The sequence below is a fragment of the Hirundo rustica genome, chromosome 14 (genome assembly GCF_015227805.2).
Source record: "Hirundo rustica isolate bHirRus1 chromosome 14, bHirRus1.pri.v3, whole genome shotgun sequence".
Taxonomy (NCBI): Eukaryota; Metazoa; Chordata; class Aves; order Passeriformes; family Hirundinidae; genus Hirundo; species Hirundo rustica.
The window spans coordinates 8,014,102-8,030,766 of record NC_053463.1 but is presented as its reverse complement, the minus strand read 5'-3'; the positions used below and the strand labels follow the sequence as shown (position 1 = coordinate 8,030,766).

Sequence of the window (16,665 nt, the reverse complement as noted above, 5' to 3'; positions counted from 1 at the left end):
GACAGCGAGAAAATCACATCCCTGGGCCAGCTTTTTACAGCACATGAGGCATGAGCTGTGCAGTGCTCCCAGCTGCACACCCCAGTGCCCCTTACCCTGACAGGGATCAGGCACGTGCAGTAGCCTGAGCTGTTTGCCTGGGTGACAACGACAGTGTGCAGCACCAGCTCCATTTCACCAAGTGTGTAACCACCTAAAACATCAGGGAAGTGCCTGATGTTGCTTGCAGGGGTGCCTGTCTGTGAGTAACTTAAAAACTTCACCCCTAATAATTGTCCTCTAGGAGACCTTTGGCTCCACAGCATAGCATGAGGCAAAGACTATAGCACCTGGAAAATCTCAAGGTACAATTCTGCTGCCACCACGTTCCTTGGTGGCCTTGGCCAAGTGGCATCACCTCATGTTTCTGTTTCCTGTTCTGAAAGACAGCAATAAAACTCGAGATCCTGTAAGCATGGTGCAGACAGGGCGTGCAAAGCATTCTGTGGAGGAAAAGCACCGAACCCGTGACCCACTGGATAGAAGGAAAACTGTCCCATGCCAGGGTAGGGACACTCCCCACTCAGGAGGTGGAGATTCTCCCCCAGTAATAAAGTATTCCATTTTATAACAAGACTTGATCCAATTTCCATCCCAAATGCAGCTCTCAAGTCTCTGTACACTTATTGCATTATCAGTTATCCTGTTTGATCGCTCCAGAGAAACAAAATGTGTTAGAATGCAGAGAGTGGTGATGTCGTCTCCATTTCTGGAGGGTTTCTCAGGGGTTCATAGACATAATAATGACCCCAATGATGACAGTTCAGCCATCCAAGCCCAGCAGAGGATTCCCTCAGCCCTGTTAGTGACAGTGAGAACTTTGTGGAGGCAGACATGTGCCTGCTCTCCCAGCTGAGTGCCAGCCTGCAGCTGCAGTGATCCTGTTACAGAGTGGGGAAACGACACAAAGCAATCCCTGGCTTAGAGATTATTTTTGGATGTACTCAGCCATTTTAACTAAACCAGTTATTTTAACAATTCTGAACTGCCTCCTTTCAATTTTACTACAGGAGAGATCATATTTCAATATAGATGTCTCCGTGTGGGAGAGTTACTTTTTTGCTAAATCATTGAGTAAAAATGGCTTTGATTCAAAAAGCAGCACGCAGATCATTAAGGGAAAGCTCTCAGTTCAGCTTCAAGCCTTTCTATGAAACCCAGGCTCGCTTCAGGGAAATCAGCTGGGACCCTAAACAGACCCTAATGCATAAACAGACCCTAAATGCATGCCACCAAAATCAGCTATGTAATAGCTCTTTAAAATGTAGGTTACATATGTGTGTGTGTGTGTGTGTATAAACAAATGTAAACAAAAAGCATTAATTAGTCCAGACTTGGGACACATCTCAAAATACAGAGAGAAACTATAAAAATTTCTAGATATACCCATCTATGAGAATTTAAATACCTTTAAATCCCACAGACGTACTGCCAGGTGCTTTGAAGCATCATTATGAATGTGACTCAGCATTGTAAATGTTGCTGTTACCTCAAAGTCAGCAATCATGGCTAATGGCTGGCTGTAAAATAACTGTCTTATTAGTCAGATTCAGCACATAATTCCCTCATGTAGTGTATGTGGTTGCAAATGTATTACCAAAGGCAAATACCAACAAAGGCAGTGATGACAGAAAAAGCCATTACTGGGAATAGCTATAAATGAAATAAATTCTTGTATCCATATTCTCCCAATTATTGCCTAGCAACAGGCACTCCACAAAAGCTAGAAAATGCAATTCAACAAGACTTTCACTACGAGCTATTCCTTTCTGAGCCCTTTGCACCTGCAGCTTGCAGTGTCCTCAACAGCCTTGAAGAAGCAGAATAAAACCTTTTTTGATTATTAACTTCATTAAAGAAACTCAATACAAGCAAAAGAAGAAGCTTCAGGCACTAATATACTGCCAGGGATTTTGGGTAGATTTTAAGTATCTTAATTAATAAGCAATAGATCCTTAACTTTTTCTAGACTTTTTTCTTTTTTTTTTTTTTTTTTCTTTTCTCTATGACTCAAGCAATGAGGAGAAAGAACCCAACCAGAAACAGCAGGGCAGCATTCTTAGAGAGTAAACTGAAGCAGGACAGATAAGCTGATTTCTGACACCTCGCAGCACTGGTCACAGCACTATTAAATTACTTGGCACAGGAGATGAGATTTATTCCTCTGCCTTCATCAGTTCAGCTCCCAGTTCTTTCACCTTTTTTCCTACCTCCTGGATGTCACGTTTTCCTGTTCCTTCTCTTTCACACAAGCTGTCCCGGTTGTGTGCAGCCTTTTAAGTGTCTAAAACTGTCCTTAAATTGATGTCTTGCAGCCAACTTTAGAGCTGAGTTGAGGTTGGTGGGAAGCCAGGGAGCTTGTCTGAGCACGGAGTCTGACCTTTATCGTGCTCACAGCTTCCTGCAGGGCAATGATAGGATGATAGGATGCAGGTACCTTGTTTTCGAGTACTCGCCTCTTTCTGTGCAAACCACCTATTTTTAATTATTTTACCTTTTTTTTTTTTTTTTTTTTTTTTTTTTTAACGTAAAAAGCAAATAACCTCTCACAACTGGGGACGAATTCCCTCCCTTAATCACTTTCGAGAGAGGAATTTATATAAATTAGCGCTCAATTAACACCTGCTCTGTAGTTTTAGCTCACAAACGTCGGGGCGATGTTTAAATGCAAACACTGGAGGTGGATTAAACTCTTGAGGATCGCTGTGCTGACAGACTCACGGACACAGAGATGGGAGGCAGCTGAGAGCCCACACGCAGCCCAGCTGCGGTACTTTCGGGCTGGGGGTGTTTTTAAACAATAGGCGAGGGTTGCCAAAATATAATTAAGATATTTAAAACACTGTAATGTTAATTTAAGATGTCCTTAGGCTCTGGAGTTGGTGATTCAAGGGATACGAATCGCCTAAGCTGCCAGCAGGATCTGCTGCCGCTCGGGTGAAAACACCGCAGCTGCATTTTCCATCCACGTAAATAGCTGTAATAACAAACGCAGGCAGCAAAATATTAATATTCACCATATTTTTATCAGATTCTTTCCACTCGGCTGGTTTTGTTACTCAGTTTAGGGCTGCTCAGACACATCCACGAGCAGTGCCGCTGCTCCTGGCCCAGCTCCGCAGGCAGCGGGCTGTGGGTGCCCCGGGCACGGAGGGATGGGATTTGAACCGCCTTTAGACCTGGGCCTCGAGGATCTGCTGCCTTTAAACCTTAAAATCAATACCAGTGTTTTATCACTACAGAGGCAAATAGCTACAAACAATCGGTAAATGAATTAAACGAGGAATTTAGAGCTATGGGATGGTTTGGGGTGGAAAGGACCTTAAAGATGACCCCTTTTTTCTGCCCTAGGCAGGAAACACCTTTCACTAGACCGGGCTGCTCCGGGCCCCCACAACAGTGATGCTGTTCAGTCACAGCTTCTCTGGGCAAGAAGTTCCTTGGGATATCAAAGCGGGATTTAGGAACGTACAAGCATATCGCAGCGGTCTTTGCTCGCTGCTCCCCGATGGTGCTATGGGCAGAACACCTGCTTTTCTGTCCAAAAGCCGGCGACTTCTTCAGTTCTGCCCGTTCTGCTGAGCCAGGGACGCTCCCGGCAGCGACAGCGCTGAGCGGCGGAGAGGGACGGGACTGGCCCGGGGCTGTGCCCAGCGCTCCGGGGCCGGGACGGGAACGGGACATGGCCAGGACAGGGCTGTGCCCGCCACTCAGGGGCCGGGACAGGAACGGGACAGTGAGAGGGACAGGGACAGGGACAGGACAGAGCTGGGACAGGGATGGGACATGGACAGGGCTGGTTCAGAGCCGGGACAGGGCCGGGACAGGGCCGGGACAGGGCCGTGTTGGGCGGCCCGGAGCAGCAGCGGCGGCTCGGAGCGCCGGGCGGTGCCAGCGCTGCCCGCGGGCACCTGCCCAAGTGCCGGCCCTCGCAGTGCCCGGGCTGCGGAGACTCTTATTGTGACAGCGGCGGGGGCCGGGGACAGGCAGGTCCCGGCTGTCACCGCTGGCAGCACATTAAAGCCTCCGGTCCCGTACCACCGCGCAGAGGGCGGCTATGACAGCCCGGGCCAGTGAATGACCGTCCCTTCCCAAAATACCGGCCGCGGCCCAGGTGACAGCTCCTAGGCTGTAGGTAAGGTGCCTGTTCGGGTTTTTTCCAGTCACTTTTCACTCGGAATCCGGTCAGGGAGCGCAGGGCGCTGGCAGCGCGGAGGTGAAGCCGTACCTTTGGGGAGCGGCAGTGCCAAGGGGAACGTGGGCAGCGGCGGAGCCAAAAACATGGGTTTGTTCCTCAACAGGAAAACCCTCCCTGTTGTCACTCGCTGTTTGCATCTTGTAAGGTCAAATGTCTCTCCGGATTTATTTTTTTCCCCTCCCAAATCAAGGTGGAACGATTTGAGGAAAACATGACATATCTCTTGCTGTGAGAAGTGACGCTGTGCATCAGAGCTTGGCTAAGTGCAGTGTTCTAGAAATCGAAGTGAACGCTGGTTGCTGTCCACAGCCCGTGGTACAGTGAATGTACAAATCTGTGCACAGGTGGTGATATAAAAATGGGATAAAGACAAGACTTCACGAGTTTTCTGCACCGGTCAATGAGGACATAGTGTGGACACGCTCCAAAAATTTGAGCCAGCTTCAAATTCCAAGAGTATGACAAGGGAAAAGTTAGGGAATTTTTACTATAAGGCCTTTGTTTACTTACATCTAAATCACAACTAATATTGATGATTACCTTTAGGAAATGAAAGCCTTAAGTCTTTAATATCAGAGCAACGTCTCCAGTTATCTCCCCCCATGGGAATTTATGACCTCATGGAGCCCTTCTCCAGGCTCTCCAACGAGAGGAATACAATATACTGGGTATATATAGCAGCGAAACAGCTGATCTCAGTGGGGCAAGATTACAATATTTTCCAGCACATGTAACTGTGGGGATTTATATTCTGTCTTTTTTAATATATTTTTTATTTTTTATTAGTGTCTTTGTGTTTATTTTGGGGGGAGTATTTATCCTGGAGCTGAAGTCACTTGTCCATTTTAAAAAGTGAAACTTTTTAGACTTGTCCATTTGCTCAGTGAAACTTTCCCAAGTCTTGGGCTGATGGAAAGCCCAGGTTTAGATATCAAACACCTGCAAAATAAAAGCAGGACTCTGAGCAGCTCAGCTAGCCCTACCCTATCTTGCAGCTCATATTATTCCAGAAATTAGCAGCCTTAATAGAAAATATCAGGAAATCACCTCAAACAGAGAGACACATTGTCTCTCCCTGGTATTCTAATCCCAAACCTCAGTGGGATATTAGAAGCTCTGAATTCAAAATCCATTAGAGAAAAAAATCAGGAGATTTTGTTTCAAAATTTAGTTTTAGACTTAAAAGAAAGTGAAACTTTTGTGCTTCTCTATGGTACGAAGAATTTCTTGGCACAGATAGCTGGTTCTGGGAAATAGTACATTTAGCACTTTGACAGGGCACAAAACAGCAGAATCCAGGAATCCTTAGCTAAGATGATATGTAGGAAATTACCTGGCTTAGCAGTAGTATCTGTGTTTATATGCAGATTTGGACAGGTGGCTAACCAATTGTTATTTCCTTTAGAATTTACTGGGCTCTGGCATATGAGACAAGCACAGTGATCATTGCACCTGAGCCAGACAGACTACGTAGTTGTTATTGTAACCCAAAATGTTCATACAGTTGTGGGACAGTTTTAACAAATCCTAAATAACTTTAAGTTCAAGTTTAATTTTAGTTGAACTTTAACTTCATAGTGTTTGGATTGCTAATGACTGCTCAGAGCACAGTATTTTTGTGATTCAGCTTGTGACGTACCATTTATTTTATCTGTATTGTCTTCCTTAAGGGAAAATCCACTCCAAGAAAGCCTCTATTCTGCAAGGCAAGGGTTCCATTCTATCCAGGAGCCCAGCCAAGAAAACTTTTGTGGCCTATCACCTAGCTTTTACCAGCCACCTATCCAAAGCCCGTTATCACCAACAAAAACCCAGGACAGCCGTGAAACCTCTCCTATGAGTGTCCCTAATCTCCCATCCGTTTCCTCTATGTGCCAACCAAGCATGTTTAACTACGAACGTCCAAAACACTTTATCCAGTCTAAGAATGTGTGTCAAGGGCAACAGCAGCCTCCAGGACCTGCAGCCTCTACAGAGACAAGCAGAGAAATCAAACAGTCCTCCATCCTCATACAGCCTCGTAACCCCAGCGGGCAGAAATTCTCCTCCTCGTCATCGCTGAGCTCTTCAATCACGCTCTCCTCACCTTCCTGTAGTGCCCCCAGGGAATCCACATATCCCATCACTCCTGCATCTGCACAGTCTCCTGCTAGCTCATCATCCGGGCAGAGGCTTCTACCCGTGCCTAACCAATCCCCCGCCGCCTTCCTGTGCTCAGTGCTCCCCTCGCAGCCCGACTATAACAGCCCAGCTCCTTCTCCCATGGAACCTCAGTAAGTATACACAGCCTTCTAACAGCCTGCTTCCCTCTGGCCTGGCCTGTCCCCAGCTCTGACCCCACCCAGCGCCCCGGTAAAGCACCGGGCTGGCCCAGCCCGTGCCCAGCTCCCGCTCACGGCTGGTGCTCGGGGCTGAACCCCTCCGTCGGGTCAGGAGTGCTGGCCCTTGTGTGGGAATTAGACTGCGCCGTGGGCATGTCACAGGCTGCTGCGGGAGTTTTCTGGAGCTGGTTTGGGTTGTTCAGTTTGATCTGACAGAAATCTCTTAAGGTTATTTAAAACAGAAGACAGGCACCCATCCCAATTTTCTTTTTTTTTTTTTTTCCAGAGTCATGGCTTGTGAACAAGGAGACAGGGTGAAGGCAGTAGTATTCCCCACGCATAAACAACTTAGGGAGTCCTAGCAAGCCTCAGCAATATTTTCAAGTTCCCCATCATGATGTGGATCTAAACTCACCTACAATACCCCTGTCATTAATCAAACTTGTAAAAGAAAGGCAGCCCCTTGAAAATTTTACCGCTTTAGACCAAAGACTAAATTCTTTCCTGAATGTGTATTATATCATTTTGCCTTTGGGCTGCAATCCAAATATCTTCCAAGGTCAGTGAGATCTCAAAGGGAGCTGGGCCTTGCCTTCTCACCAACTTGTATTCCTGCCAATATCAGCTGGAGGTCCTGGGGAAAGTCAGGGTAGAATATGCACAAAGTGAGATATTGGAAAGTTGATAAGGGCAGGGGGTCCTGCTGACTTGGATATAAATCTGGGTTTAAGTGTCAGTTTGCATTCAGGAAATCAGAATATTTCTGTCTGTTTTCTGAATCACAGCACAGAGGGAAGGGGAAAGGTAAGATGGGGTGAGTTAGCTGGGGAGTGTTTCCTGCAAGAGTGTGGGGGGTTTGGGACACAACTGGAGTTTGTGACTGCTGGGGTTTGTGTTTGTAGTGTGGGGTTGCTTGTTTCCATACAAAGGGCTTGGGTATCTCACTATGCTTTTCTTATAAGCTTTTCCTAAATGCAACATGCACTGGGAAGAGGAATTATTTTCATGCTACTAATGAGCAAACAGGGACATGAGATGTATTCATTTTTTGGGCAAATCACTTATGTTTTAAAGTTATAACTCATGTTAAGTTATTAAGTCCAAGCAGTGCTGGGAGTACTCTGGAATTATAACCCTTCTACTCTAGTCTGGTCAGCAGAACAAATTCCCAGGCAACAGGAGGAAGAAGATTTGGAATAGAAATAATTTCTGAACACAAGCAGGTCACAAACCAGGCTAGAGCCTGTCAGCACGGAGTGCTGTGACCTCCAGCAGACCTTTGTAACCTGTTCTGACGGATGCTCCTCATTGCCTAGCATCTGTCAGAATCAGATTTGGTACCCAGCTCCAGGAGTTGATTGTATCCCGTGGCTGTGGATTGCAGGGTCAGGCTGTGAGGAGGTAGGGACGCTGAACATCCTTCCTGCGGGAGGACACTGAGTGACTTGGCTGAATAATGATGCTTCCCCCCCTTAAGGTTTTGATACTCAATTACCCAGTTTGGCCTGTTCACCTCCCAGGTGCTTTGTGGGCCCATTTAAATTACAGCTTTTGGGAGGCAGGCTCACATTTCTGTGTGCACTCTGTGAAGCTGTAACAAATAATCCAGCAGGGCTATGGGAATAACTTTGTTTTCTCTCCCTGCACGAGTAGTTACTCGCAGCCCATGTATAACAAACAAGCCAGCATCAACTCTATGCAGAAGACATCAGACCAAGAAATTCAAGGAACAAAAGAGGCCCTCATTCAGGACTTGGAAAAGAAGCTCCGATGCAAAGACAGCCTCCTCCAGAACGGCAACCAGGTAAGGGAGTACAGAACTCTCAGTAGGGCAAGCAGGGGGGCAAAGACTGCTTCAACTGCCCCAGAGGCTGGAGCCTCCAAACTGAGATAAAAGCAGAAGGAAATGCTGGAGCAACACTGCCCAAAGACCTTTACTCAGAACCTCAACAGATCTTATGAGAGAAAAAGCCATTTATGACCAAAATATTCTTTCAATGTGAAACGAAAAGGGACACGTTTAGAGCTGTAGCACAAATTTGAACTCTCTTCTGGGGATCCTGTTGAGCATCACATCCACAGAAAATTAAAAATCCAAGGAGAATGCCTCAGTTCTCTAGACATGGCTACAACCTGGGGTTAATAAATATCTCAAAATCATTAGAAAAAAATGAGGAAAAATTGGAATATTTGAAAATTCATTCTAGGGAATACCACCAAATAGGGTATTTCTTTTTTTTCTTTTTGTACGATCATCACCAAATGAGGTAAATGTTTTTCTTTTATGTGAACAACAATAAATAAAAGAAATTATATGATCTTTTATCATAAAGCCTGTCTCCTATAAGAAGGTTTCTTAGTTGCAGTACTTATTTATTTATTCTGGAAAGGGTCACAATAGAATCCCCTTTACCAAGAAATCAAAATCTGGGAGAAAAATTTGCTACCAGTAGGGAAACCCACTGCAGCAAGTTAGAGCAGGCAGGTTTCTAATGTTCTTTCTGCTGGCTGGAGGCAGATTGGTTAAAGGACGGTGTTTAAAGTTTCCATCTTCTTTCCCCTGAAGTAGAAAGGAGTATTTTCAAGATCATCAGTGGGAACAGGTTTGTGTCATATATGTAATTTTGAATACTGAATCGGCAAAAAAACAGGTCAAATCTGACTGAACATTTCCTAAACAGGAATGTCCCATGTGCTGTAAGAAAACTCGTCATAGCAAGTCAGTTTTTCTTCCCATAGGAAGCCAGGCTAAAAATAAGGCTTATGCAATCAGCACTGTGTCCTCCTCCCCTTGTCCTCCAACAGCGTCCGAGCCAACTGGCCAATCTCAGCCACACTTGATACACACGTAAGGACCTCAGGGATATTCAGCTCTCACAGGTTTTGCTAAAGGACTTGTGCTCTCTTCTAAAGAAAAGTCCCACAAGGCTCCCAAACCTTTCCCCACGCAGCACACGTATATCCGTACGGAGTAGAAATTCAGTCAGAGCTTGTCCTCGTGTCACAAAATCCAAACCCGAGTTAAACTTTGTGGGCAGTGAAGTGTCAGGCGTTCTGGTGCCCAGGGCAGTAACACACTTTTCTAAAGTAACCCAACTGACAGAGCTTGAATTTAGCCCTGCTCATTTTTATCCCTGTGTGCCACATCCAGACTGTAGGAACTTACTGTGTCACGCCTGAAACGTGTCCTTGCCTCCTCCCCAGGCAGCTCACAGCATTTCACCCTGCTGGTGAAAATGCTGGTGAAAACACTGCTCCCCGGTGCTTTCAGGGGCAGTGGTGCTCCCCTCTGGCTGTGCCTGCTTCTGGTGTGGCTCTTGCTTTTTTGGGAGCATCCATCATGCCTCCAGCTCCGCAGCTGAATGGCTTGGGAAGTTTTCCCAGCCCCGACAGAAAGGTACCCTGGGACTCACTGGCTTCTGAGGATGATGCCATCAGCTGCCCATAAATAATCCCAGCAGAGAAAGAGGAGGAGTGGAAGGCCACAGATGGCATTAGGGAGGCTTTGATGAACAGGCAGTTTAATCTTTTATGCATTTCAGTGCTGTATATATTGAGGCTGACTTCAGTTGGCATCACAGACTGCAAACCCTTTGGGCCAGACGTGGGGCTTCTGGTCAGCTCCCGCTTCCATTGACAACATCCTGAATTCGTGGCATATTAATGTGCTCTTAACAAGCTGATCTGAAATAATAAATGGACTTCTGAGCAGAATTCCTCTCCACTCTGTTTTCAGCGATTGACTTATGAGGAAAGAATGGCTCGCAGGCTGCTGGGACCAGCAAACGCTGCCTCTGTGCTGGACACACAGGGTGAGGACAACATGCAGAATGCACAGGTAACTGGGGACCTTTCTAGAGCCAAGCATTTCCTGTGATTGTGCTGTGGCCTGCTTGTACCTGCATGGGGCAGGGATGGGGTTTGTTTGGTGCCAGTGCAGGTGAGGGGGTGGTTCTCAGAGCTCCCCGTGGCAGGGGTTGGTGCTTTCACGGGACGATGGCTGAGGGGGAAAACTGAAGCACCATTCCCTTGCTGTGCCTGATCCGTAGGAATGACCTTTCCAGGGAGGAATTACAACAGCTGCTGCACAGCACCCAGTGCCTGTGACAGGGAGGGAGCAGCACCATGAGGGAGCCAGGTGCCCACTCCCAACAGCCTGAGCGCAGGCTTGGCCAGCACAACAAGGTTTACACCTGTCTCTGTTCAAAATATGTGACATTGGCTTCGAGAGGTCACGGCCTTGGGCTGGGATTGGTTGGGTTTTAGCCCTTCCAGGGGACTGCAACCATTAAGAGAATGCAAAGCAGTTATTTCAGCAGCCCACATGCTGATAGACAAGAATCTATCACTACTGGCATTTTCCAAAGCGTTTTAGTTGGAGACTTGCATCATTTGTTGGTTATTCAGGCCAGACAGGAGCTCTCTTTGGCACTTCTGTGCTCAAAGTTAGTGGAAATGTCTGTGGTATGGCACTGGCTACCTGTGCAAAAAGAAAACACCCCTCCTGCTGCAGGCAGTGGAGATCCAGGGGCAGGCACAAACCTGCCAAAGTGCCCTCAGCAGAACTCCTGCATGGAACAGACACCCAAGATCACGGCAAAGGAGGAATGGAACAGACACCCAAGATCACGGCAAAGGAGGAATACACAGTTTGAGCTACTTCTCCCCAACAATCACCCGTCAAGAACAGGAAAGAAGGGAAAATTTTGAATGTCAGACAGCAAGGGAAGCCTCATCCTTTGCAGAACGAGGAAATATTCTGTCAAAACAGGATAACTGACAACTTTTCAGCATGCGTGAAATGCTGCTTTAAAAAAAGGAACATTGGAAGTAGAGATTGACTTGTGTTTGGGACAACTTACTCCCATTGTTCAGTCTTATTTTTAAATATTGTAGTCACTGATTCATTCAACCCCCTGATTCCTCAGGAACTTAACTCAGTCAGCCCATGTAACAGATCATTAGGATCATCAGCAGCTTCATCACTACAGAATCATTTGACAGGACAAGTAATAACTCTACAGAACCCGTGTAAATGAGCAGATACAGGCAATTGCCTTTAGACTCCACACTGAACTCAGCCCAGCAAACCCCTCATTCATGCAATGCTTCCCCTGAACTTAAAACTGCCTCCGTGCTTGAAGTTTAAACCCAGGCTTAAATGTTCCACAGGACTGGGCTGCAGAGCACAGAACCAAACACTGGAATGGCTCAGTGCAAACACTCCAGAAATTTTCATGCAGTGTTTGCTCTCTCTGACTCCATTGCTAAAACAAGTCACTGGCACCAAACGCTGTCGCCTTTTCCAAACATCCAAGCTCCTAACAGGAATCAATCCTGGGTACTTTGACAGATTTAGTCATGTGATTGCAGAGTTGTCAGCGAGCTTAGCTGGTGCTGTGATCTAGAAAGAAAAGTATTTTCCAGCTCAGCATGTGTCCGTCACTGCTGGTACCATATTTAAGTGGGCACAATACAAGGCTCTTGCCAGCGATTCCACTTCTATTCCTGCTGTGGGGAAGGACACTCTGTACTCAGCTCTCACTTTAAATATTGCCAGAAGTCCTGCTCCCCTCTAGCAAAGGTTATGGGCTGGCAAGAAACTTTGTGTGCCAGAGAAAGCTGCTGCACCCATCATCTGGGCAGCAATGAGAAGTTCTGCCATGGCAAAGCCCATGGTGAGCACAGAGTGCCTCAGATCCCCATGCAGGTTCCTCTGCCACATGTCCCAATGACTTCTGAAGTAGATTCTTTTTGTCTTTAAGCAGCAGTCAGGATATAAACTTAAATTGGCTTCTCATTCAGTCTCCAGATAAATCTTTCTAAGTGAACTCACCTTTCGTCTTTCTTTTCCCAAGCACCAGAATGCAGAAAACATCAGGCTGCAGGTTCCTACAACACATGTAAGGTAAAGCAAAAACTTGTGCTGTGCTATTCTTCAAGATCTTATTTCAAACATTTCTAGACAACGTTGGTTTACTCTCACTACTTACCACTTTTGCTAAAGTAGTAATTACTAAATTCACTCCCTCTCAACTAAAATGCTACCATTTGTGGATGGGTGATGACGTCTATGATCTTAATCCAGTGAATCCTAAGCATAGCATAAGAGCTTTAAAAACTCCATGTACCTTGTGAAAATATTCTTTGTATTCTAGAAGATTAATTTCTAGTCAAAGAAATACAAATATTTCAATGAATACAAATTATGAAAATGAAACACAGCCAAATTTCTCTTGCCAGTTCTTTTGGATATTAGGCCATAATGAAGTTCATGCTTCTGTGTTGAATTGAATGACTTGAGCAAGAGAAGTGGCTGATCAAAAGTTAGGACTTACAGCTGAAAAACCAACCAGAACTGTAGTGTCGGATTCCTAAATGCGTTAAGGGATCCCAGCTGCACTCAGAGCTTTGATGTCACTTGTCCTACAGTAGCTTTTACACAACTAACTGTTCCTGTCCCATTTTCAGGAGCAGACCATCCTCAAGAGGGGACGATCGCGGACGTGACTCAATCCAGGAGAAGTTTTTCCAGCCGCGTTTCACACAAGTGCCTGAAGATGTAGTGATTGAGGAGGGGCGCTTCTGCAGGCTCGACTTCAAAGTAATGCCAGCCTCTCCCTTCCCATTCCAGTGCCAACCTCTCCCTTCCCATGCCATTCCCTCTTGGGGTGTGGGGCGTGGAGAGAGGTCTCTGCAGTGCCTTTGTACTTTAATAAGCCAGAGCACTAAAGGCAGATGGTTCAGGGTCTCCCCAGGCTACAGAAACCAAGGAACAGGAGATGGCTAAATATGTCAGCATTTTCCCTTGGAAAATATAGGTGGAATTAGCTGCATAAGAGTATAATTAAAGCTAAATAGTGGTAAATGTAGGCCACTACAGAATGTCTCTAGACCTCCTTGGAAAGAATGGATATTCATGCCCTGCTGAAAAAAGGCTTTTTGGCAGGGAACCTTGTGCTTTGCACAGGGACTCCCCTACTTCAGTGGACACACGACCAGCGAGGTCTGTGTAGGACTCACCTCCCTTTAAAGAGTCTTCCCTGAGGTGACTGTACTCCTGCTGGAGCAGACAAGCAAGGAAATGCCCTAAAGAGAAACAAAACTCAAGAACGGCCTAGAACTTCATGGCAGCTGTACCGACCCTGGGGTAAGAGAGGACCCTGCTCTTCCTCACAGGCTTGGGTTTTCCTAATGACTGCCAATCTCTTTGCTCCAGTAAACTCTGACCAGACTTACAGATGGCCTTTAGCCATCTTCCTCCAGGCTGCCTGAACTCCTGAACGCCGCGGAGAAGCTGGAGCGTGCCTGCAGGACAGCTTATTTACAGCCATTATCAGCTATGGGTGTCAGCACTGCTGCAGTGACAGCTGTGGGAGCGAAAGGCTGAACCCACAATGAGCATCTTGGGCCTGATCAAAGGCACCTACAAGAAGAGAACAACAGGGGGTTGCAGGAACAGCACCTACTGTCTTGTAGCTAAAGCTCGTCTTTCCTTGAGCCTTTCTGTGCAGCACCACATTAATATTCAGAACTAGGCAACGCTGTACAATTTTGCAGCAGAAACATGGTTTGATCACCTATCAGCATCAAACTCCCTGCGGTATTGGAGGGATTTTATTATCTTAAAGGTGTTTAACTCTTCACTTCTCTCCCTCCCAGGTTAGTGGGCTCCCAACTCCAGATGTGATGTGGTACCAGAACGGAAGGATGGTTCATCAGGATCAGTTCCATAAAATGATAGTGTCAGAAAAGGGGTTCCACTCATTTATTTTTGAAGCAGTCAAATCAGCTGATGCAGGGACATACGAATGTGTGGCTGTCAACCGTGCAGGAGAATCGTCTTTCACAGTAAAAGTGGAAGTAATTGGTAAGACTGAGAGCACTGATAATTCCCTGGCCACACAGGGAAAGTCAGCAATCTACTGCTTCCCTCCCTGTGTCTGGGATATTAAATTAATAATAAAAAGAGGATATTCAGGCTCAAACAATAAAAATCAACTTACCTGTTCCAAAACTATTTTAATAACTACTTCTAGGATGCCATACTTCTTCAAGCTACTTCTATCAGGATATTTAGATATAGTGAGATATCCAGAATCTAATTTAATAAATGTAATTAATTTTACAGGATTGCTAACATATGTTAATTGACTCTCCTAAAGTGGACTGTGTTTACTACACCCTTATGCTCATGGGAACTGCCTGCAGGCTAAGGACAGGCAGTGAGGAACACATGTCCTCCTGAATTTAGCATCCTGAAGTCTTAAAAAACCAGCATGACACAAGCATTCCACACTTCCAGTAACTCCTCCTTTTCTCTCCTCTTTAACTTAGCAAAAGAACATCACACGCCTCCAACTTTCATTTTCAAGCCACAAAGCAAAAAGGTTTTTGAAGGAGACACAGCCAGACTGGAATGCCAGATCTCTGCCATCCCAACACCTCGGATTTACTGGAAAAGAAACAACGAAATGGTACAATATAATACAGACCGAATAAGGTACCCTACTGATGAGTTGGCCATTGGTGTGTTAGAAAACAGCAGCCAGTATTTGCTGAATCCAATGTAAATGGGCTGGTCTCTAAAGGCAGCAGGCTGGAAAGCTGGATCTGCCCCTGATGTGTGACACAGGGGCACAGCCCCGTGTGCTGCCCCCAGAGCCTTGCTTTGAGGGCACAGAGGGAGAGAGCTGTGCCCAGGTGCTCCTCTGAGTGCCAGCAGCCCGTGGAGAAGCACAGCTTTGGGAATGAAATGTGCAGTGTGGGGATACACATTGATGCCCCCTGCGTGGTGCCAAGATGTGAGTCCCTGGTGGCTCTAACACAACTGCAGTGTTTGTGTCTGATCCATGTGCAGTGCCCTGCAAGGATTGTTCTGGGGCTTGCTCAGCTCCTCAACATGAAAACTGACTCTGCTTTCTCTCCTTCCTCCTCAAAGCGCTTAGGCATTAACACCTTCATTTTTCAGCTTGCTCCATGACAATACTGGAAGGATTTGCCTCCTGATCCATAATGCAAGCAAGAAGGATGCTGGCTGGTACACCGTGTCTGCTGTCAACGGGGCTGGGGTGGCCACGTGCCACGCCAGGCTAGAGGTTGCAAGTAAGTTCCAGGTCATCCCAGTGCCACAGAAAGTGCATCTAATATTCACAACTGGCCCTGAAGATTAATCTCATGGAGTTCAGACTGCTGGGAGGATTTATTTCCCAGACAAAAAAGTAACTATCCTGGGAAAGGCTCTTTTGTCTAGTACAGGACACTGTGGAGTGTCCTTTTGTGCTTTTAAAGACTACAGTTTCCCTGACACCAAGCAAGAGGGTGATTATAAATCTTTGGTGTCTGAGATACGGGTTTGCCTGCTAAATTCTTCCCAAGGGCTCACTGGTTTATGTTGCAGGTAAAAGCAATGGGGTTGCTCTTCCGTAGGTGTCTCTACACTCTGGGAAGGCACTGAAAGAGGATTTTTCTCTCTCTTCCAGCACATGCAAATAAGCCACTTCCAGCCCCAAAGCAGCTACGGGTTCGACCAACTTTTAGCAAGTATTTGGCACTTAATGGAAGAGGACTGGATGTGAAACAAGCTTTCTCACCAGAAGGGGAGTTTCAGCGTTTGGCTGAGCAGTCTGGACTGTATGAAAGTGATGAACTTTAACTGGAAATGAAGAGGAAAACCTCACACCTATAAGAGACAGTTACAACATAGATGCAGTTAACTGGTGATTGCTCTAATTAGCAAAATACCTACTTACATATTTTTACTTTGACTCTTGCACATTCAGCTGTTCCCGTTTTACCATATTAGATTTTATTTATATGGTTTGGTGACTATAACCATTAACTGAGTATTGCATTTAAATTAGAAGGCCTAAGAAAGGAGGTTAAGTAGTTTTTACAGGTCTGGGTGGGCTTAGTTCCACCTGTGCTTGGTTACATACTAAGGTAGCTTGGTTTGTACTGCTTCTCTAATATCACTTGTGATAATATCAGAAGTCTGTACTGTCTGAATACTAAACCAAATAGATTAGAGTGTTTTTATGAGAATAAATTATAGGCAAATAAAATTTTAAATAACCAACATCAGCTGTGACACTTTCTTGCTCAATC

The 16,665-nt window shown here is 45.9% G+C and overlaps 1 protein-coding gene across 3 annotated transcripts; it reads left to right on the top strand.

Annotated features, from left to right (window-relative positions):
* Positions 1 to 4,015: 4,015 nt before the first annotated feature.
* MYOT (myotilin) lies at positions 4,016 to 16,636 on the top strand. 3 transcript variants are annotated; one of them, XM_040077871.2, is made up of 10 exons: positions 4,016 to 4,174; positions 5,908 to 6,510; positions 8,212 to 8,362; positions 10,295 to 10,396; positions 12,417 to 12,466; positions 13,030 to 13,162; positions 14,221 to 14,428; positions 14,896 to 15,061; positions 15,530 to 15,663; positions 16,041 to 16,636. In XM_040077871.2, the coding sequence occupies exons 2-10, from the start codon at positions 6,074 to 6,076 to the stop codon at positions 16,211 to 16,213; spliced, it is 1,554 nt and encodes a 517-aa protein (XP_039933805.1). In that variant the 5' UTR covers positions 4,016 to 4,174; positions 5,908 to 6,073; the 3' UTR covers positions 16,214 to 16,636. The 3 variants fall into 3 exon arrangements, with proteins under 3 accessions (XP_039933805.1, XP_039933807.1, XP_039933806.1); XM_040077873.2 differs by lacking the exon at positions 5,908 to 6,510 and having other exon boundaries at positions 4,023 to 4,174; XM_040077872.2 differs by lacking the exons at positions 4,016 to 4,174; positions 5,908 to 6,510 and adding an exon at positions 6,859 to 7,362.
* The last annotated feature ends 29 nt before the right edge of the window (positions 16,637 to 16,665 follow it).

Bases quoted from the DNA above. Each gene is read 5' to 3' on its own strand.
- MYOT (XM_040077871.2), top strand. From the start codon at position 6,074: ATGAGTGTCCCTAATCTCCCATCCGTTTCCTCTATGTGCCAACCAAGC. The intron at 6,511-8,211 runs GTAAGTATACAC...CTGCACGAGTAG, and splicing joins CCTTCTCCCATGGAACCTCA to TTACTCGCAGCCCATGTATA. The intron at 15,062-15,529 runs GTACCCTACTGA...TTCATTTTTCAG, and splicing joins TATAATACAGACCGAATAAG to CTTGCTCCATGACAATACTG.